At 38.0% G+C, this 22933-nt stretch overlaps 1 protein-coding gene across 1 annotated transcript in view; it reads right to left on the reverse strand.

The window, feature by feature from the left end:
• FBN2 (fibrillin 2) overlaps positions 1 to 22933 on the reverse strand; it is a 260834-nt gene that overhangs the window by 86980 nt on the left and 150921 nt on the right. Inside the window, exons 24-34 of the mRNA XM_065406785.1 lie at positions 21122 to 21349; positions 19195 to 19320; positions 16531 to 16659; positions 14423 to 14548; positions 13769 to 13894; positions 12721 to 12843; positions 12447 to 12572; positions 9236 to 9361; positions 7742 to 7864; positions 5907 to 6029; positions 3701 to 3826 (exon numbers count right to left, since the gene is read on the reverse strand). Coding sequence (XP_065262857.1) covers positions 3701 to 3826; positions 5907 to 6029; positions 7742 to 7864; positions 9236 to 9361; positions 12447 to 12572; positions 12721 to 12843; positions 13769 to 13894; positions 14423 to 14548; positions 16531 to 16659; positions 19195 to 19320; positions 21122 to 21349 — 1482 coding nt within the window. The remainder of the gene's footprint in view (positions 1 to 3700; positions 3827 to 5906; positions 6030 to 7741; positions 7865 to 9235; positions 9362 to 12446; positions 12573 to 12720; positions 12844 to 13768; positions 13895 to 14422; positions 14549 to 16530; positions 16660 to 19194; positions 19321 to 21121; positions 21350 to 22933) is intronic.

Consider the following 22933-nt stretch of genomic DNA (forward strand, 5'->3'; position numbering starts at 1 on the left):
TTAATGAATCAGGTAGTTTTAAATGCAAAATATTTTTGATAAACTTTTTGCTTACATATCCTGCACATTTAAAATTGTTTTATTACATAAAACTATTTAAATGCTTTTTTGTGCATTTTATTTTATTTTAATTTCCATCCAAACAGAGTTTACCATAAATCACAAGTAAAAAATTTTATCATCATCTAGTAAAGAAGTGCATCATCCATCATTTTTTAATATAGTAAAAATTAAGAGTCTGAATAAAGGTAAGTTAAGCTACATAGCTGCATAAATAATGTGTACAGATATAGTGTCCTCCAGGGATCTGTACTGGGATCAGTGCTCTTCAACGTATTCATAAATGATCTGGGTATAGGGGTAAACAGTGAGCTGGCAAAGTTTGCAGATGACAACTATTTTGAGTAATTTTGTAAGTCCAAAGCAGACTGCAAGGAGTTACAAAGGGACCTCACAAAACTGGGTGACTGGGCAACAAAATGGATGAAATTCAATGTTGATAAATGCAAAGTAAGGCACATTGGAAAGCAAAATCCCAACTATCCATACAGAATAATGGGGTCTAAATTAACTGCTACACTCAAGAAAGAGATCTTGGAGTCATTGTGGATAGTTCTCTGAAAACATCTGCTCAATGCGCAGCAGCAATAAAAAAAGCTAACAGAATGTTAGGAACCATTAGGAAAAGCATCGATAATAAGAAAGAAAATATAATGCCACTATATGAAGCCATGATACGACCACATCTTGAATACCATGTGCATTTCTGGCTGCCCCATCTCAAAAAAGATATAGCAGAAATGCAAAAGGTACAGAGAAGGGCAACAAACATCTTTCATATGGGCAGAGATTAAAAAGACAGGGACTTTTCATCATAGAAAAGAGAGGACTAAAGGGGGATATGATAGATGTCTATAAAATCATGAATGGTGTGGAGAAAGTGAATAAGGAATGTTATTTACCTCTTCACAAAACACAAGAACTAGGTGTCACCCAATGAAAATAATAGGCAGCAGGTTTAAAACAAACAAAAGGAAGTACTTCTTCAAACAACACACAGTCATAGACTCAGACACTTTAAGGTCAGAAGGGACCATTATGATCATCTAGTCTAACCTCCTGCACAATGCAGGCCACAGAATCTCACCCACCCACTCCTGTAACAAACCCCTAACCTATGCCTGAGTTACTGAAGTCCTCAAATCGTGGTTTAAAGACCTCAAGGTGCAGAGAATCCTCCAGCAAGTGACCCGTGCCCCACGCTGCAGAGGAAGGCGAAAAACCTCCAGGGCCTCTGCCAATCTGCCCTGGAGGAAAATTCCTTCCCGACCCCAAATATGGCGATCTGTTAAACCCTGAGCATGTGGGCAAGACTCACCAGCCAGCACCCAGGAAAGAATTCTCTGTAGTAACTCAGATCCCACCCCATCTAACATCCCATCACAGACTATTGGGCATATTTACCTGCTAATAATCAAAGATCAATTAATTGCCAAAATTAGGCTATCCCATCATACTATCTCCTCCATAAACTTATCAAGCTTAGTCTTGAAGCCAGATATGTCTTTTGCCCCCACTACTCCCCTTGGAAGGCTGTTGCAGAACTTCACTCCTCTAATAGTTAGAAACCTTCGTCTAATTTCAAGTCTAAACTTCCTAATGTCCAGTTTATATCCATTTGTTCTTGTGTCCACATTGGTACTAAGCTTAAATAATTCCTCTCCCTCCCTGATATTTATCCCTCTGATATATTTATAAAGAGCAATCATATCTCCCCTCAGCCTTCTTTTGGTTAGGCTAAACAAGCCAAGCTCTTTGACTCTCCTTTCATAAGACAGGTTTTCCATTCCTCAGATCATCCTAGTAGCCCTTCTCTGTACCTGTTCCAGTTTGAATTCATCCTTCTTAAACATGGGAGACCAGAACTGCACACAATATTCCAGATGAGGTCTCACCAGTGCCTTGTATAACAGTACTAACACCTCCTGATCTTTCCTGGAAATACCTCACCTGATGCATCCCAAGACTGCATCAGCTTTTTTAACGGCCATATCACATTGGCGGCTCATAGTCATCCTGTGATCAACCAATACTTCTTCAAACAACACACAGTCAACCTGTAGAACTCATTGCCAGGGAATGTTGTGGAGGTCAAAAGTATAACTGGGTTAAAAAAAGAATTAGATACGTTCCTGGAAGACAGGTCCATCAATGGCTATTTGCCAAGATGGTCAGGGATGGAATCCCATGCTCTAGGTGTCCCTAAGACTCTGACTGCCAGATGCTGGGACTGGACAACAGGGGATGGATCACTTGATAATTGCCCTCTTGTGTTCATTCTCTTTGAAGCATCTGGCATCAGCCACTGTCGTAAGACAGGATACTGGGCGAGATGGACCATTGGTCTGGCCATTCTTACGTTAAGTTCAGTGTAGATGTACCAAACATGGCCAGGATTATACCTCAAGTGCAAGGAACCATTTCTGCTCACCCATAAGAAAGGTCCTTCCTTTGCACTCACCAGATCAGCAAAACTTCCTATACCATAGTTTGGTTCCATGGGTGCTCCATGTTACTGTTAAAAAAAACACAACTGTGTCCCAATATCTTAGGCAAAATTCTCAAATTTCTCTTTCAAGGACTTCACTACATAGCATCATTAAAAATAAATATTTGCCCTGGCTGTCCAGAGAGTTATGATTTTCTTGTTTACAAAATATATCCATGGCTTCTGATATTTTAGGATTTTTGTTTAAGTATCAGTATGATGGCAAAGCAGCTGCAAAAACTGCACTGAAAAATCTCCTAAACAAGCTTATTGACAAGACTGTGGTAACGCAATGGATCAGACCAGTGGACTCTCAGGGCCAAATTTTCAGAAGCTTCTAAGTTTTACAGCAGTGAGAAAGTTGATTTATGTACATATATATGGGGGTCTGCATATGCAAAACTGTGGGTGCAATTTTAGAGAATGCTTTTAAAAATCTGGCCTTAGATGTCTTTTCAAGAGGTTTACACTTTCCAAGATGTCATGAGGTTTCTACTAACATTTTTGTATTTTAAAACAAGATTTTAAAAGTTTTGGAACACTCAGTACACAGAAATCAGTCTAGAACAGAGTCCGCATATACTTCTGTTATAGTAAGTGAGAGATGACATCAGACCACTACAAGGAATGGAATCACTGTCAGCTAAAAGTTATGTCTCAGACAACAGAGTACATACGACAGAGAGAAAGCGGGAGAAGAAAAGTTCCAAAGAGAGAAATTTTAGGGTTGTTGTAACTTAAACACAGTAGTGAACAGCACAGTTCAAATTTCCTGTGTACATTTATTAAATAGAGCGGTGATCAGCATAGTTTATATTTCCTGTATAAATGTATTAAATAGAACAGTGGTTAGCAGAGTTTTTCCACAAACCATTCACTAAGACAAAAACAAGAGAAATGATTAAGGAAAACAAACTTGTTGAGCCAAACCTCTACTCCAGGTTTCTTGGCCCAAGACCAGGAAAACTTCATAAGAGATGAAAGCTACCTTCACCATAATTCATACAGCAAAATAATCCTTGCTGGAGAAGCATATGAAGCATGTTATGTGTATTCTGCTTCTAGCTTGAGGTTCTTCCAGCACTTCTTGTGGTTTCCTTCACAGCAGCCAATCCAAACTCAGAAAACAAGGTTGAAGTACTGGTAACTTACCTTGGCAAGATTTGCTGTCTGAAGCTGGAGTGAATCCCATTTCACACTCACATCGATATGCACCAGGGACATTCAGGCACTGTCCATTCTCACACAGATTAACATTTTCTGCACACTCATCAATATCTGCGGGAAAAGAAGTAAGCAGCCATTAAATTTCTGTGATGTATTTTATCATCAAAGTATGATTCTGTTTCTTCCCATTTATCATTCAAATAAATTCTGTTCAACATTTGTTGATATAAAGCAAAGCAGGTACAACATTCAAAGATAGAATATAAAAGAATGTAGAAAAACAAAAGGCAACAACTATTTCCAATATCTTTTCCCCATTGGGTCTCCATGTACTGACATTTTCATTAATAGATTTTATAATACAGTATCTAATTTTGAACCGATGCAAGTTTTCCAAACCCATTAGTGGCAATTCTGACAAACAATAAGGTGGATATTTAATTTCTGAAGTCATAAACGTGCATCATAATGACTGATGAAATATTTCTGAATAAGACACTTCTAGAGGCAAATTTTCAAAATGAAATCTCTATTTATACAAATGTAAATTGCCTTTTTCACACAATTTTTTAACCCTATTAACTGTGTGAGCAAATGATACATACACAAACACTATTTGCATATACAAACTGAACACCAGTGGGGTCTGTGGGTTTAAACTATCATTTCTGTGCATATATCATAGTACGCTAATTTTTGCAGGTGTTCTTTCAACATTTGGCCTTTAAAATTTTACTGTTTTGCTAGCATCATTTAGTTTTATAAACATTTCATATATATGGGAATGTTGTTCAAGAGTGCAGTCATTGTAACCACATGAAAAATGAACCAGATCACCCAGACTAAGTATACCCAGATACTAACTCTGACTTATTAGTTCTTAAAATAAATTAAATTAATGGAGATATCCTATCTCCTAGAACTGGAAGGGACCCTGAAAGGTCATCGAGTCCAGCCCCCTGCCTTCACTAGCAGGACCAAGTACTGATTTTGCCTCAGATCCCTAAGTGGCCCCGTCAAGGATTGGTTTAGCAGGCCAATGCTCAAACCACTGAGCTATCCCTCCCCTCTATTCATTAATGATTAGCTCTTAAAATTATGAAAACAAAATGTTAAAATACTAGTCTTTAAAATTTATATGCTTCATTCTGGGTCATTCTCATAAACAGTAGAGGGGAAAAGTTGATTTAAAACCACATATTTATCAACTACAACTACATCTACTACAATTAAAAGAATATTTTAATGATTCTGACCATAATAAACAGAAAGAAGACAGTGTCTATCTATTTAGGATGGAAGTAAATTTGGGTCTATATTTAGGTTAGTTGAAAAGTATAGTATGCAGTAACATTACTTTCTAGCCATTACAGCATATTCTAGATGTATTCACAAAATAGTCACTGAACACACATCATAGAATCATAGGACTGGAAGGGACTTCGAGAGGTCATCTAGTCCAGCCTCCTGCACTTATGGCAGGACAAAATGCGCTAGTACTTGAAAGAAAACAGACGTTACTGCAGGTCTATATTGTGGATGGAAAGGGTGACAAAACTGTAATCATGCAAATACACAATCTCATCAGTGTTTATATATAAAATCAGGATAATTTTCAATATTTCCGATTATTTTCAGTTATCATATGAGAAAAAGTTCATTCTTAAAACAGAAATTCGAAGCCATCTATTAGCAAATGCAAAGGAACAAGCATGATATATCTTTCAATTTTAACCAGACTTAACCTTTCATATAATAATGACCAAATCCTCCCCAAACTGGCATATTGAAGGGAAAACAGATGCTGCCCTCTGCAGTCCCTGCTACAGGGATCCTGCCAACAGGGACAGGATGTGTAATGGGGAGCTGGAGCTGTGTGTGCGCCTGGCTATAGAGTTTACTGGCTGATGGGAGTGGGCGGGGAGGAGGAGGGTATGGTAGACAAGAACACTAGCCAATCAGCCACCTGCAGATTTGGTACACAAGCTAAAGTGAGAGCCAGGAGTCTCTGCTAGCAAGTTTCTTGAATGATCTGGAGGGATCTTGACTTGCATCTTGTATGGCAGAGGCTCTTACAATTTTCTCCCCACCTTTGGGAGTTAGTCCTAATTTTGCAAAGCTTCGGAAAAAAAAAATGGGAAAAATCAGTATACAAACTACCCTTACAGGAAACTTCTTAGACCTTTCTTACCAGAACAAGTGAATCCATCTCCAGTGAATCCCTCAGCACAGGCACAACGGTATGACCCAGGAGTGTTCACACATTGAGCATTCACACTACACTTGTGGGTTCCATTAGAACATTCATCAAGATCTGTACAGCAGAAGAAAACCAAGACATTAGAAAGAGTAAAGAGTAGAACTGTATATTTATAGCAGGTAATATGCTGTACTCGCAATTAACCTGTGAGGTGATACACACCAAAAAACACAAAGTTGATTATTATAGCCAGGAGGACACCTGTACCAATGCTAAATACCAGTAAGAGATACTTGGTTAATAAACAATTGATTTAATTTTAAATTTTCCTCTTACAATAAAGTTTATATGCATGAATGAAGTGGTTCCATGCACAAACTACTGCAGTTCAAGTGACATATACCCTAAATAACTTGAATTTTAGTACTTTGTTAGAGAAGTTGGAATCAAAACAGTGCTTAAAACCTGGAGAATGCTGCAAAACCTCTACTAAACTAACACTACACCATACTACAGGTACTGACTCCTACTAACTATTTACACTAACAAAGTCCCAGCCAGCAGCTGTGATGCAGGTAATAATCCATGAGGAGAGAACTACACAAGGAGCTCTGACTTAGGCTAGTGGCAGTAAGGAGGAACTAAGGCGAGTCAGGGCAGTACTGCCCTTATATAGGGAGGGGCCTTGAGGAGGAGCAGGATGCATGTGCCACCTTGGTGGGAACTGCTGCAGGAAAAAAGTCTCTGGCTCGTGGTGTGGAGCACACAACTGCAACAACTCAAAGAAGAACAATTCTTTTTACTTGGAGATGCAATGAAACCTCGAACAATAAATTGCCCCAAAAAACTTGCGGGAGAGGGGCTTTCCCTTCTTCTCAGCAATGGCTTAACCACAGTGAGCTTTAGGGGCAGTTTTACAAAGGTATTTAGCCACTGTAAGACACTGATAGTCACATGAGTGAGATGTACAAAAGCACCTATGTGGGTGAAAATCAATGGAAGTTAGGCGCATCTATAAATCAGACTTAGTGCCTGTCTGTATCCACCAATGCCTAAACCTTTGTAAATCTAGCATGTAGTGCTGTCTCATAATACTCAGACTTATCTTTTATATAAATAATAAAATAAAATAATAATACCTAGTTCTTATACAGCAATTTTCATCCATAAATCTTAAAGTGCTTTGCAAAAGAGGTCAGTACCATTATCCTCATTTTAAGGATGGGGAAACTGATGCACAGAGAAGTAAAGTGACTTGCCCAAGGTCACCCAGCAGCCAGTGGCAGAGAAAGAAAAAGAACAATAAGAGATGTTTTTTTAAGTTTCCTTTAACTTATAGATACTGATCTATGAGTCACTGGTACAGAATCTCACAACATTTTGTTTCTTTCATTTGTTTTTAAATGAACTTAACATTTTACACAGCTTGACATTTACCCTTAAGCTTTGGAAAAAATATTTAATTCATTCTCCATTCTATAATTGATTGAATTTAGCTTAAAAATGCTGGACATGCATCAAAGGATGTCTGCACTAAAGTGTTCCATTTCTTTCCAATATTATAAGCCAACATAAGTATTCTGACTTGAATCATTTCATATTAAGTTATTTAAAGTAAACTGCTAGACAGACAAGAGTTTGAGATAGAAGTAAACTTTTTTCTTCACAGAACAAAAAATAAATAAATGAAATACAAGAATCCTATTTCTCTATCTGCCCATAGATCTTTACATGTAAAGGAATAGAACGATTTTTTTCAAATAGTCAAGTAAGTCCAATTTAAAAACTTTTCAGCCAAACAAATGCATCACTAATTACACACTCACCAATACATTTAATGCCATTTCCCATCCATCCCTCTCTGCAGCTGCATTTGAAGCTTCCTGGGACATTAACACATGAGGCATGCATGTCGCAGTTGTGGGCACCAATCTCACACTCGTCCACATCTAACAAGGCAAAACAAATTGATCAATAAAAGTTCAATTCCAAGGCTTCATAAATATTGGAAAGTTGACTTGTGATGTTTTTCCAACATACTGCATATGTCCGTTGCATAGTTTCAAAATAAAAATACTGTATAATGATTTAATCAGGTTGTTTTATATTTATAGCTTGTGTTACTAGAAAGGATATAGTCTATTATATTTCCAGGTTTTTCTTTATCTGCAAATATATATTAAAACAGGGTTTGTTATTTCCTACAATATCAGGTTTTTATTTGATATTCATGTAAACTTACAAAAATGTTATTTATTTGTATTTGTTTAAAAACGTGCCCATTAGCCCTCTGAGCATACATGCAAATCTTAGTCATAAAAAGGATTTGACAATTACACAAAAAATCCCTAAAGGCTAAGTTATAGTAAAAAAAATCTTTAGTTACTGTAAGTGGGTGACAGCTGTGGAATATACAGAAAAATATTTATTACACTCCGCTAGAAAAAAAGACAAAAATATGTAAAATGGTCCCTATTAATAGTACTTTTGAGGACCTAAGACCATATATTCCTCTTGTTAGACTCAAATAATTGATAAATAGGAGAAAAACAAAAATATTTAAAAATAGAAATCTTTCAAATATAGCAAATATGTACATTCAAGAAGATCCGTTTCTCAGTTTTATATATCCCATAATAATGTCTGTCTTGCATACTACAATAAAACCAAACATTGCAAAAAACAGTAAGTAAAAGAGCAAACTGAAATTTCTCTTTGATACAATAACTCAGGGAAACCCTCCTCTTTTGTGATCAGAACTTTGCTTCCATTTAATAACTGTTGCCAACTTCCCTAAGAAGTGCAGTTTTGGAAATATCCAGTTTCCTGCTATGCAGCTATGGACGGCCCATTTACAATAGAAAGGATGATGTTTAGCTGCAGAAAAATGGAGGGTAAGATAGGTGGGTGTCATGGAAGCCTCCGGCATGGCAATGCATAGAGAATAGGATGAGAGTCATTTGGCTGAAACAGCCTCCATCAAGCAGCCTAGCATAGTAGCTGCCCTGTGTCCAGGGGAAGGATTTTCTTCCACTACTGGATTTGTAGAATATAAGCTGTTTGACTTTAATACTGTACAGTTGCTAGGGTGGTTCATCAAAGGACTGCATGTGTTTCAGTTTCTGTTCTTTACCTTCTTTTCTTCCCTCTCCTCTCTTTCCTTTGATCTTATTCTTGCTATTTAGATTTACTTGATGTACATTTTTTCTCAATTAATGTGAAATCCATCTAGGAGCTGCCCACTGTGACAAAGACTAAAACTTTGAAGATGAAATATAACAACTATAATGCATAATACAAATGCTGGAAATATTCTATACCTGTGCATCCAGTGGTTCCCTTCTTGACTGAATATCCTAGCTGACAGTGGCAAATGAAGGATCCCTTGGTGTTCTCACACTCTCCAAACATACAGATGTTGGAATTCAAGTCACATTCATTCACATCTGCAGGTGCATATAGTTTAATTATTACTTGAATATTACAGCCAATTAATAGCATAATCTATTTTGGGGAAATATTTTCACCCTTCAGGTGAATTTAATGAAAGACAGAAGTAATCAATAACTCTATTAGTAAGATATTCAAGGTTTACTTGAGACTTGATAGGTAATATTAGTCTTCAACATACTACATTTCAACCATTCCTCACTTCATTTCTGCAATTCTCTAAAGAGGTAGGGATGATACTCTTGCACAATTACACTAGCATTTTCAAATGGATAAAAGAGTTGAATGTTTAACTATGAAGTTGATTATTTGTTAAAAGAATAATGTAAAGTTAATTTAAAAACACTCAGACATGAACATCATATTGTAGCAATGCTATTAAGACTTTCTTCCAGAGAACAATTTATTTAACAAATGTAACCCTATTTCTAGTCTTGTATTATCTGCAAACTGACTTCAATTTTCACAGGTTTGTTCATCGTTTAAAATTTGATGAATGACATATGAGAGAATGTATTTTAGGCCTCAGAGTGTCACTAGTAAAAAAATAAAACTAAAATAATAATTGAAACATAAGTAAAATCTAAACGAAAGCACTTACCCCTGATTAAAATGTGGATTATAATTACGAGGTACAGCAAATCCTCTATATTAGGACAAGCATTAAAATCAGGTAAATGGCAAACAGCCAAATGAGAAAATTCATAAAGATGCAGTGATTCATATTACTAAACAATACAGTGATGCCAGGGGAGATGGAACTTTCCAAATATATTGCCCGATATTTTTATACCTCTTTTTAAATGAAATGGTAACACCAGGGTATGCCAATGAAGGAAATTACTATGGTGAGAATAAAAAGGCATTGCTGGTGTTTTCTCTGTTTTGGTTTTGAAAGAAATAAAATACTGGTAAGTATAAATTCCAATAGGCACAATTTTAAATAGGGGTGGCAGGAGTGGAGTTGGAAGTGAACTGGCCCGTAAGATTTCCAGGGATTTTCAGACGTATCCCTGTAGTTCTGATCTGTTGGGACTTCAATGCAGGTAAGGACTCTTCTGCATTTTCCAGGGTCTCAGTGGAGGAGTCCCAATCAGAGAGGATTGAAGAGGGGGCCCTAACATGTCTAGGGAACTCCTATGGGTTGGGAGCAGTTGTGGCAAAGGTTTCCTATTTGGTCTTCAGAAAGGGTTTCCACACAGATTTAATACCTGGTTAGGTTTCTGTCCCTTTCTTCAGGGATATGTTCATTGTTTTCCCAAGCAAAGGGAGACAAGTATACAGAAAGCAGCACTAGCAACCATCTGGTTAGGCGTTCAGACTGGGGGGTCCTCTGGCAGTTGCTGGGAGGGCCCTTTCCAAGCCAGAGGGGCTCCATGAGGCCTGCCTGCAGTCTGCAGCACTGTTTGCCAGAGATTATCTTCTCTCCTGACTCTCCCCACACCCCCTTCATGGCTGAGTTCTCCTTTATATTCCAGATGAGAGTGTGGGACAATCTTGAGGTGTGGATCAGCTACATCATCTGATTCCTAGCACCTGTCTGTGTGGCTTTCTGGGGTAGGGTCAGCTGCTCCCTGTCTCCCTTCTGGGCTATTAAAGGAGCAGATCGCCCTCTTATAGCGCTATTGTCACTGATCCCTTTTGCAGACACCTCAATATCATGTCTCTTCATCACCAGCTTGCGTAGTACAGCCTGAAGTTCCAAAAGAGAAATAAGTTTGCTTTTGAGGGTCACTCACTCCTCCCAGTTAGAATGAGAGTGTTGTATATATGATAAAATATTTCCATTAAGAATACCCACTAGATTACAGGAATAAATTTAGTGTACACCTAGGCTTTGTGTTTAGGGCTCTCTACTACATTATGAATAATAACTAGGTTCTCAATTACATTACAAGACTGTAGCTTGAGCCCAAAGTTTAGCTAACTTTGAAACCTATTACATCCTCCAAATTGCAGATCTAGTTGCAACCTCGTAGATTTGTGCACTCGTGGCACGACTCTGCTCTGACACCCATTTTACATCAATGTTTTAACTTTACTGGAGTAACCCCAGATTTATACTGGTGTAAGATCAGAATCACAACTAATTACCTCAGTCACTCCAAATGCTATTAAGTAAATAGAAAATGTTACGAATATTTCTACAGATCAAACTACTAGTACTTTGTTGCAGACAGAAACAGGCTACAATAAGAAACAGGAACAGCTTCACAAGCTTCTTAAAGTGAGTGATGATGTTAACGAAGTATGAAACCCAGACTCATAGTCCACTGCTATACAACATTCTAACCTGAGGTTTTCTGTTCCAAGAGGAGAACAGTGGAGGGAAAAGTTGTACCTTTAAATCTTCACAGGTTTTCTGTATGTAATTTATGAACATGGGGGGGAGGGATAGCTCAGTGGTTTGAGCATTGGCCTGCTAAACCCAGGGTTGTGAGTTCAGTCCTTGAGGGGGCCACTTAGGGATCTGGGGCAAAATCAGTACTTGGTCCTGCTAGTGAAGGCAGGGGGCTGGACTTGATGACCTTTCAAGGTCCCTTCCAGTTCTAGGAGATAGGATATCTCCATTAATTATTAAAATTAATTATTAATTAAACGTGTGTATTCCCCTCTCCCCACACACCCAGATCAAAAAAACTGGAAAGAACTGTTAAAACAGAGTTAAATTTGAGAGTATATTTCAGTAACTTAAGGGTAAAAAAAATTACAGGGATGACGTAATTATCCCAAACCAAGCCTTACACTTTCAGGAAGTTCAAATCTGTTACATTATGGAAATAAAGAATGAAGGCACCCAAACAGCCTTATCTCTGCCCCGTAGTGATATCGTGCAGTAATACTTAGATTATGAGTAAGGCATTTTAGTGTTAATGGACCCAAATTAGATTAATCTCACTTTTAAAGACTTTTAAAAATATTTTCTCTTCAAGGGAAAGCAGTTAAGGTTGTTTCTTAAGAAAAACTATAAATGTTTGTTTTCAGCAATTTTTTCTTACACAATTTGATTCTGCTTGTAGTGATTCATCAGGAAATACACACAATAACATAACTGCTAAAATATAACTTGTAGGTACTTACCAATGCAGGTTTTCATGTCCATAGAAGCCATGAAGCCATCATAACAAAGACAGCGATATTCTCCTGGAATATTAGTACACTGCCCACCATCACAGATATCTGGGTTGTTTTCACATTCATCAATATCTGGAATGAAAGCAGATCACATTACAGCACATACAGATAAGGATCTGCTAAAATAGTATGTTTTGTTTTGCTACAGGATACGATGTAAGAATTTTTTTTAATGAAGTCTCATGAAGATACTACAATGTTGTTTTAGCCCCTCTCTTACCTGCACATGTTCTCACATCTGGCATGAGAGCATAGCCATCACTGCAACTACATTCATAGCTGCCCTCCGAGTTGGTGCAGTGTGTGTCACAGCCTCCATTCATGATCATACATTCATCAATATCTGGGAAAATAACATTTGGACTACATTATTTGACCCTTCTGTTTTCATAAGGAGAAAAGTCATCTTTGCTTGCCATTTTATTTAGCAAGGGAATTATTTTCAACAATGAGCTCATATTGAATTTCTATTCTCACTTTATATCATTGATTTACACTTTGTTTAGCCCTCCCTCCTTCATTACTCATTTTTATCTATGGAAGCAAGTGACTGTTTTTAGGCATTGTTTTTGTTGATATTTGTTGATTTTCTTGCTCTAAGATCCAAAGAAAGTGAAGATGAGAACTTGAAAGGAAATGAAATAGAAGAAAGAAAATTCCAGAGACTCTAAGACATCTAGGTGAAAGCACTGAACCATAGCACAACTTTGTATCAAAACCCTTCAGTTAGGTAACCTAACAGTATGTGCATACTACCAATTATTATAACTCAGTAGTGCTATAAACAAACGTTAAACTACAGAATCGCAGTTATAAAACACAGGAAGAATCTCCCAATGTATTTACAGAGATAGTGTTCCATTTAAAAAAACTATATGTACCACATGTGATGGGGGAGGGGATAAAGGGGCAAATCAGTAACAAAAGCAGTAACATGGGACCCCTGGCTGTTTTTGATCAGGGAATAAAATTGAACACCACCATCTGGACTTTAGCTAAATCTCTTAAGATTTGACTGGATTAGTATAATGAGAATGATTTTTCCTCAAACTGTTTCGCAGAGGTTTTGCAGCATGGCAACACCACCCTTCTTTCCTCTATATTTAAATTGAAACAATCTGCTCTTTTCATAACTCTTGGGGTAGAGAGGGTCCCAACAGTTGCTGCTTTGGATAGTGACAAAAGCTGGCTCTGACTGGTTTTAACAGGAAATTAAACGTAAAGAGAGATGACATAAAAGTATGAAGGTGGAAGCATTCAATACTTGCCAGTGCAGCCTTGTCTGTCTGGAGTGGCCTGATATCCGGGGTTACAGGAACATTGATATGTTCCAATCATGTTCACACACTTGCCATTTCTGCAGAGATTATCACTCAATGAGCATTCATTTACATCTGAAAAAGAAGAATTGCTCACATCAATTACTTGCCATTCAGAAGGCCAGTTCTGCAATGGCTGCTGGAACGCCAGAGCCACTAAGGAAACATACTTTAAATTATCCCTGGAAGTGACTATGTAACAAAACAACACTGCAACTGAACAAGTGATATTTCATAGAAGATGTGAAACAAAGCAAAAATGTACTCCAAATACATGGAGAGAGGAGAGCTGCATTTCATAAAGGAACCAATTTTTATCTTTATGTATTTTAATTGAAAGTTGACAAGATTCTTTTATAATTTCTGAGAGTCCACTCCTGTGAAGTGCTGAACATTTCCTGCAAGGTGCTCTAAGCCCTCAATTCCCATTGAAGTCAATAGATGCTGAGTGTACTGAGGACTTTTCAGTATCAGGCTTCAATTTGAAGCAATCCAGAAACAAGGAAGAACAGGAATGTGTAGATATTCCTGGCGCCACATCCTTGTCAGTCCCAAGCAGCTTTTATACCACAGATACATGCCATCCTCAGGTAACAAACTCACCCACACAATCCTCACGTGATGGTGATAGCTCATGTCCCAAAGGACAGTCACATTGAAAGCTGCCTTCTGTGTTCACACAAGTGCCACCTCTGCAAAGGAGAGGGTTACGTTCACATTCATCTATGTCTGAAAGGAAACAGGACAGCATTTAAGGAACAATTAGTGAGGGGGAAAAGAAGGGAAAAGGAATTGTCAGCATCAGGGGGTAATTCAGAATCTGAGGCTCACAAAGAGATTAAAATGAAGTAATGACTGATCTTCTCCACCTCCTGTAATATGGTAAGCAATGAAATTGTACAGTAATGGCTCTCGAATGAGTTCTACTCTCCTGTTTTGTAAGAAATAACTATGAAGTTCAATCATTAAGAAGGAGATATTCAGAATATTTAGGTAAGTTAGATGGATTCAAATTGGCGGGAGCTGGTGAAATTCATCCTGTGGTGCTTAAGAAATTTCAGAACGATTACCAATTATCTTTGAGAACTCCCAGAGGATAGATGTCGGCTAACATAATATCTTTCTTGGGCCGGTGGGGCGGGGATGCAGAGGAAGAGGGCCAGGGTAATTATAAGCTAGTCAGCCTAATTTGGATACCTATAAAAATACTGGAACAAATTATCAAACAATCAATTTGTAAGCATCTAGAGGATAATAATGTAATAAGTAATAGCCAGTATGGTTTTATCACAAACAAATCATGCCAAACCAACCTAATTTTCTTCTTTGACAGAGTTACTGGCCTAGTGGATGAGGGGAGGGGAGAAGCAATAGAGGTGTATCTTGATTTTAGTAAGACTTTTGACACAATCCTCCAGGACATTCTCATAAGCAAACTACAGAAATGTGGTCTAGAAGAAATTACCATAAGGTGGATGCATAGCTGATTGAAAGACTGTACTCAAAGAGTAGTTATCAATGGTTTGCTCTCAAACAGGGAGGATGTATCTAGTGAAGTATCACAGGAGACAATCCTGAGTCTGCTAGTATTCAATATTTTCATTAATGACTTGGATAATGGAGGGAAGAGTGTGCTTATAATTCTGCAGGTGACACCAAGCTGACAAATTAGAGAATTGGTCTGAAATCAACAAGTTGAAATTCAATAAAGATAAGGGCAAAGTACTTCACTTAGGAAATAAAAATCAAATGCACAATTACAAAATGGGCAATAACTGGCTAGGTAATCGTACTGCTGAAAAGAATCTAGAGATTATAGTGGATCACAAATTGAATAAGAGTAGGCAATGTGAGGCAGTTGTGAAAAAGGCTAATATAATTCTCGGGAAAATTAAAAGCAGTGTTGTACGTAAGACATGGGAGGTAATTGTTCCTCTCTAGTAGGCACTGGTGAGGCCTCAGCTCGAATAGTGTGTCCAGTTGTAGGCACCACACTTTAGGAAAGATATGGAGAATTGGACAGAGTCAAGAGAAGAGCAATAAAACTAATAACATGTTTAGAAAACGTGACCTGAGAAAAAGGTTAAAAAAACTGGGCATGTTTAGTCTTGAGAAAAGAAGACTGAGGAGGACCTGATAGCAGTCTTCAAATATGTTAAAGGCTGTTATAAAGAGGATGGTGATCAATTGCTCCCTTTGTCCACTGAAGGTAGGACAAGAAATAACGGGCTTAATCTGCTCCAAGGGAGATTTAGGTTAGATATTAGGAAAAACTTTCTAACTATATGGATAGTTAAGCACTGAAATAGAATTTTAAGGGAGCTTGTGGAACCCCATCATTGGAGGTTTTTAAGAACAGTTTAAACAAACACCTGCCAGGGATGGTCTAGTTATACTTGGTCCTCCCCTCAGTGTGGGGTACTGGCTAGATGACTTCATGAAGGCACTTCCAGACTTATATTTCTATGATTACCTAATATGTGCAAAAATGTGTGCAGGGAATTGTAAACCTAATTATGTAGAAAATTACCATAACTGCATGCACAATACAGGTATTTGTACCATTAACTGCACATCTGTGTACAGTCAAACCTGATTTATACATACAGTAACTATGGATGCTAATTAGGTGTGCATTAGTGCACACAGTTTAAAATATCAGGATCCAAACAGTAAATGGAAGGACTGCAATACATTCTGACAACACTTACCCATGCAATTCTTCATCATCATAAATCCACTTTCATAGCCCTCAAAGCATTCACATTCAAAGCTGCCTGGAGTGTTGACACAGGTACCACTTCCACAGAGGTCCGGGGAGATATGACACTCATCAATGTCTATTTTACATTAATGAAGAGGGAAAAAAATCAAACATAGTTTAAAGTGAATCCTGCTTTACATGCAAATAGAGAAGTGACTCATTCCAGTGAAATCTGAAGTGTATACATGGGCATTCAAATATTTCATTTAATATTTTAAAAGAATGAGTCAGTGATCAATTGAGTCATAAAAGATTTGGAACAAGGTGACTTCAGAAATCTAAGTTATATTTGAAACCTTGTGACAAGTGTGTTTCCATCAGGTATCATTTTAGGATCATATTTTTGATGGGATGATATTTATGCAATAGGCACCATACCAAGAATTCCAAAGTTATAGAAAAGCTCTGATTATCATCACCCCTCTTGGAATTGTCATTATTATGGAGATGTCAGTTGACTCCATAGCTAAAGAGGCATTGAGATTTACAGTAATATGGAGATTACTTTAATATATTATGTAAGCAAAAATCAAGAGTATCTAAACTCACAACACTTACTCCTAAATAGAAAGTTAATTTTCTGGAAAGTTAGAAGTATATTGGTTCACTTCTTTAGAAGTTAGGAAGTTAAAATGACTCCTTTCACATTTAGATTTGCGTTTAATTTCTCTTTTGGATTGATGTACTTTATTAGTTATGTCTAAATATGCAACTTGGTCTGGCGAACCACAGCACATTTGTCGAAAACCAAAGTGGAAGGGATAATGTATTGGAAGGGCTCCATGTAAGGAGCCAGGGAAGCAAGGTGGGCAGCTAAGGAGTTGGTCTGAAGAGGGTGTGCAACAGGGTGGTGGATGCAGGGTATCAGGATTTGCAGGACTGGGGAGCATGGCTGAGCAACGTGCTCCTCACTGACTCCTCAGCCCACTGGCCAGACTGCTTGCCTTTCTCGTTGGCCTACTGCCTCACCCAATTGTCCAGTCTTTCTACCCAAACTGGCTCCCTGGTTTGTGCTTTCCACTATATCCTCAGTCCTTGGTCCTATTAATTATTTTTATATATAGAAGTCTCTTTTTTAAAATTATTTTTAAAAACAGTAAAAATGTGTAAAATAACGCAAAATTATAAAAAGTGTACAAGTGGAACAGAAATCAGAAGATGGGGTTATAGATATCAGAGAACACTGAATTGATTAATATTGGAGCCCCAGAGAAGTGCAGAGCATTGGGGAGCAGAGAACTGGTGTAGTTCTCCCTGAGGTCCAAGAAAGACAGGGTGAGGAAGACAGGAATAGAGCACATGGGGCAAAAAGGGGGGTTGTGGGTGTCAGGTATGAAAGTGGTCAGGAGACTGTAGAGAGGAGATATCTGGATAGGTGGTTCAGAGATGTAGGAATGCACAAATTCAAGTGTTTATAGAGGAGCTGCAGGAGGCAGACGCACACATGGAGTTGGGGAGGCAGGGATGAGGAGGGACATGGGGAGACAGAGAGAAGAGGGAATCATTTAACATTTCACACATTGTTTACACTTCCATCATGGATAAAATCCTCTCCCTTTTTCCTCCATTTCATTCCCTCTCGCTCCCCTCTGTGCAACCCAACAGTAATTCCTATACCACATACAGATGTGCAGAGGTGTGCAGGACAGCAATACACTGCAGCGGGCCTCATGTCACAGCACGGTTGGCCTACTACAAATTTTACCCACTAATCCCATTTTGTTAGTAATTTAAAACACAAAAACACATTAAAAGATCATTGAGTCTAGAGCTGGCCAGCAGAAAATTTTCATCTGAACAAAATTTCAATGAAAAAGTGGGAAAAAAAACTTTTGTGAAAAAATGTTCTCTGACCTCTCATTAACTTAGGTTGCTTAAGTGCTTCCACCAATACAAACAGTAGAAAACCACGGAAAACACCAGGTAAGGGAACATTAACATCCAGACCAACCTCAGATGCCTTATCACACACACATCAAACAACACACACACACACACACAGAAATTCCTGAGCTCCAGAATAAAACCACTTTCATTTCCAACATGCAATCACTCACAATGCACACATCCAGTTCCTCAATCACACAAGCTTACTAGCTTAACTCTGACCTCAGATTTTTTTAAGTACCAATAACACATATTACATGTCTGTCAGTATTATGCCTGATATCACATGTGAGCATGATTGTAAGGAACTGGATATAAGCATTTTGCGCTGCATTTTGCAAATGAATGTGAGTTTGTGGTGGAAGTAAGGAGTCTCCGAGTCCACCTGGTATTACGATGCCTAGGTAGTAAGGGATGTTAATGTTGCCTTAACTGGCAATTTTCTTGAATTTTAGTGATTTCATTTCTAGGAGTTTGACTTAAGCAAGTTTAACAGTAATTTAACAAAAGTTTTGGTGTATGAGAATACATTAGAAGACACAATTATTAGAGAATCACTCATTGAAAGAGACGCTCAAGAGCTTCACACTAACAGCCAAATTTTGCATTTCTTACTGGGGAAAACTCCCAAGAACTGCAAGTCTGGATAGTGAGTTTTTAGATCGCCATACTGAGCAAAATGGGTGCAGCTTCCTTTAAACACTGGGGAAAATGTAAGACTTACCTGTACAGTTTCTTTCCTCCATATCTAAAGCAAATCCGCTGTTACATCTACACTTGAAACTTCCAATTGTGTTCCTGCATTTGCCATTCATGCACATACCAGGGAACACTTTACATTCATTAATATCTATGAAGAAAAAAATAAAACAGAACATTTAAATTATTAACAAGGAAACTGTGTCGAGAGTGGTAATTTCCCATTCCTGAGCACCATTTTGTTATCTGAACAAACACCCTGCAAAATAGACCTGGCAGTGCATAAGACATTGTTGTTTCATTCCTGCTGCTGAAAGTCATTCTTTTCTAGAAACTGAACCTCAGCTACCACTGTGAGGTTGTGAATTCAAAATAAAGCAGGAAAGAGAATGAGGAAACCCTGTGGAATAAATTGTGCCTATAAGACACAGCCTGAGAAAGAGGCAGTGAGGAGACATGCCAGCCCAGGTATAACTTGGTGAGAGAGTTTGTGGCTCCCTGAAACTCTTTCTGAGATTCCCAGAGCACATGGGGACTTTTCAGCAGCTTTGCAGACTAGTGCAGTGGAGTGGCAGGGGTATAGTCCCACACTTTCACTCCTCTTTGGGGCAAAACAGTCCCTTGCAATGTATGGAGAGAGCAGTCCCCACATACTCCATAATACGGGGACTGCAATTCTAATAGTCCTTGCACAGGGCTTATAAAAGGGCCTCTTTGTACACACAAGAGTCACTCAGGCCCTAAACACTAGCTGATGAGCACTATACATTACTTCTAGGTACCATTCTACTGGATGAATGCCCTTAACTGAGAAGCATTGATTTTATGGAACAAAATTGTAGCCTGGAGACAGCAGTATGTGCAGAAGAAAGTGCTGGTGCGAGTACAAGAGAAAACAATAGGCAGAGAAAAGCAGAGCTAAATCCTGGACAAAATACTAGTCCTTAATCCTTGTTCAGGCTGACTTCCACTGAATTTAATAGGAGTTTTACCTGAGTAAGGACAGTAACAATTAAATATCAGAACTGATGAATGGTTATGCATAATGAAAAACATGTTAAAGTTCCTCCAAACAATATGATGTTTTTCAAGACAAAGGCTTTGCAGTATACGTGCTTGTTTAAAAATATTTCAGAATAATCTCACCTTGTATAAAAATGAAATGAGGACAAAAAAGGTGAGAATATACTTATTACTTTAAGTCTTTAATTTTCTGTGGCAGGGAGAAACTGGTGTTTCTGTCCTCTTCTACCTCTCACCTCCATCCCCCCTACCCCAACTTCTGGTCACGCATATACCTTCCAAGAATGTAACAATCCACAATTCTCCCTCCACAACCCAGGCCTCACTCGATAAATATCTCACCTCCAGCTCCTCAGGCAGTTTCCAACCCCTCTCAGTCTGAGGAGGAAGCAAGAGTCACTTAGGCAGCATGCAGAGGGGAAGGACAGTGGCCTTCTCCTTCCTTTCTCTTTCACTGCTGGTACTGTCTTCACTATCTTCTCTAACCAGAATATTCAGCTTCAGTATCATCTTAGCCATTTTTTCCTTCTCATGTAAAATGGATGCTGTTGCTAAATCCAGCAGGTTTTCCCTCTACATTATCAGCTCCAAAACATTTCCATCCCTCTCCACTCACATGCTCAAGAACCATGACTACATCCTAATCTCTTGCCTTGACTACCATAAACTTCTCCTCTCTGGCTTCCCAGACTCATTTTACCCCTACTCCAATATGTCCAAATTGCTGTCACAAAACACATTCCACACATGGAGGGGAAGGAGATGACTATTTCTTAACTAATATTTGTTATGTTTGAATTTTAATGCTATATAATTGATAACATCCCTAATCATATAAACCCTGGTGTTTTCCCTTTAATGATTGAAAGATACAAATAACACCCACTTTCAGCTCCAGTAAGCTATGTGCAGCGAAGTATAGATTTTACCTTTATAAAATGGCCTGCCAGTTAGAACATCTCCCCTGTTGGAAAAACCAGGTCCCCTAGGGCACAAGGCCTCATATTCTTTGGTGCCAGGCTTAGGACATTCCTCACAGTCTGAGCCCCAAGCAGCACCAACAGCACAGCAGCAGGCATCCATACGAAACTTGCCAGGTACAGACTGAATGCACTCATCTTCATCCCACTTCAGGTAACATTGCTCCATACGGATATCTGCACATTTTATACAACAAAGGCAATTATACCATGTTACAGAGTAACTGCTTGCTAAATTTAATGACTTTTTAATAAACAGTTATTTTTTAATTATGCATGCGTGATGTTCAGCCTTTTATACCTCTAGGGAGGAGAGTACAAGATCAGATTTGTACTTGAGACGCCAACATGTGTGTTTGATATTCCATCATATGAACTACACAGATGCATAAATACCATTGCTGATGTTATCTTATTGATGGATTTCTAGATGTGTATTGTTTCACACTGAGTAAAAGTATCTCCAGAAAGAGAGGTACAGATCACAAAGTTTCAATGCAAATGTTATGACCTTTGCATTATTACACCATCAAGATACAGTGTTGTCATGACACGAATGTGCTCCCTTGATTGTCTGTGTGTATTTGGTAGGAAGCAGAAATATATTTATTCACTGTTCAAAGATACTCTAATTTATAAATATTGTATGGCATATATAGTAAAAATCAGCTGTTCTTTAAAATCTGTGATATTGGATTAATAACATGAAGAATTCAGAAGATTTTAGATACAGGTTTAAGCAAAATTTTGTTCCAGTTCTGCTGGTTTTTGTTGGCCTTGTGTTAATAGCTCAAAGTAGTAACAAAAAAACCCTCCAAAAAAAACCCTAGAATACTTTAATGGAAGTTCATTTACAGTCACATTTAGAGACAAATTTTCTAATGTGTATAGAAATGGGTGGGTCTACCAAAAAGGTACATACACCAATTGGACCTACAAAATCCACATTTGCATACTGTACTATCTAAAGAAGTATTACATCTCTTATTTACATATGTAGTTGTGTGTATGTGTGCATTCATGTTTTAAGGCTCAAAGGGCATGTGTACATTTTTCCAAGCTTACCTGTATCACCCATTAAAAATAAGCTGCAGTGTTCTACACACCAAACATGACAAAAATCTCCCAGTAGAGCATGTCAGAATGTCTCACTGTTTTCACAAATCTCTTATGCATTTTTCATCATGCCAAGAAATAACACAAATGTTTTTTAAAGAAAGTTGTTTAATTTAAAGGATTAATATAAAAATTAATTTTATAGCTAAGCCCCTAAATGCTAATTTCTAGCATGGAGGGGAATTTTTAAGTTCAAGTCATGAATACCTGACAAATAGTGTTCATAATAGAAATGTTGACAACATGCTACTGTAAGCCTCTATGATACTGTTCAGAAGTTTACTGAAAGACTCGTCATCGATAAGACATCCACATATATGTACTGATTCCAAGCATATTGGAAATACCCATTTCCTATGTATCTGGCTAGCTGTATAAGCCCAAAGGGCATGGCAGGGGGCTTATCAAATCTCTGCATTGAGTTATAGAAGTTTCAAGAAAATACATAACAGCATATCCCAAAGTTTGTCACTAATCTACATCTTTATTTATTTTGGCCTGGTCTACACTACACCTTTAATTCGGATTTAGTGGCTTTAATTCGAATTAACTCTGGAACCGTCCACACAACGAAGCCATTTAATTCGAATTAAAGGGCCCTTTAATTCGATTTCTGTACTCCACCCCGACGAGCGGAGTAGCGCC

This window comes from Emys orbicularis, chromosome 6 (assembly GCF_028017835.1).
Source record: "Emys orbicularis isolate rEmyOrb1 chromosome 6, rEmyOrb1.hap1, whole genome shotgun sequence".
In the NCBI taxonomy this organism is placed as follows: domain Eukaryota; kingdom Metazoa; phylum Chordata; order Testudines; family Emydidae; genus Emys; species Emys orbicularis.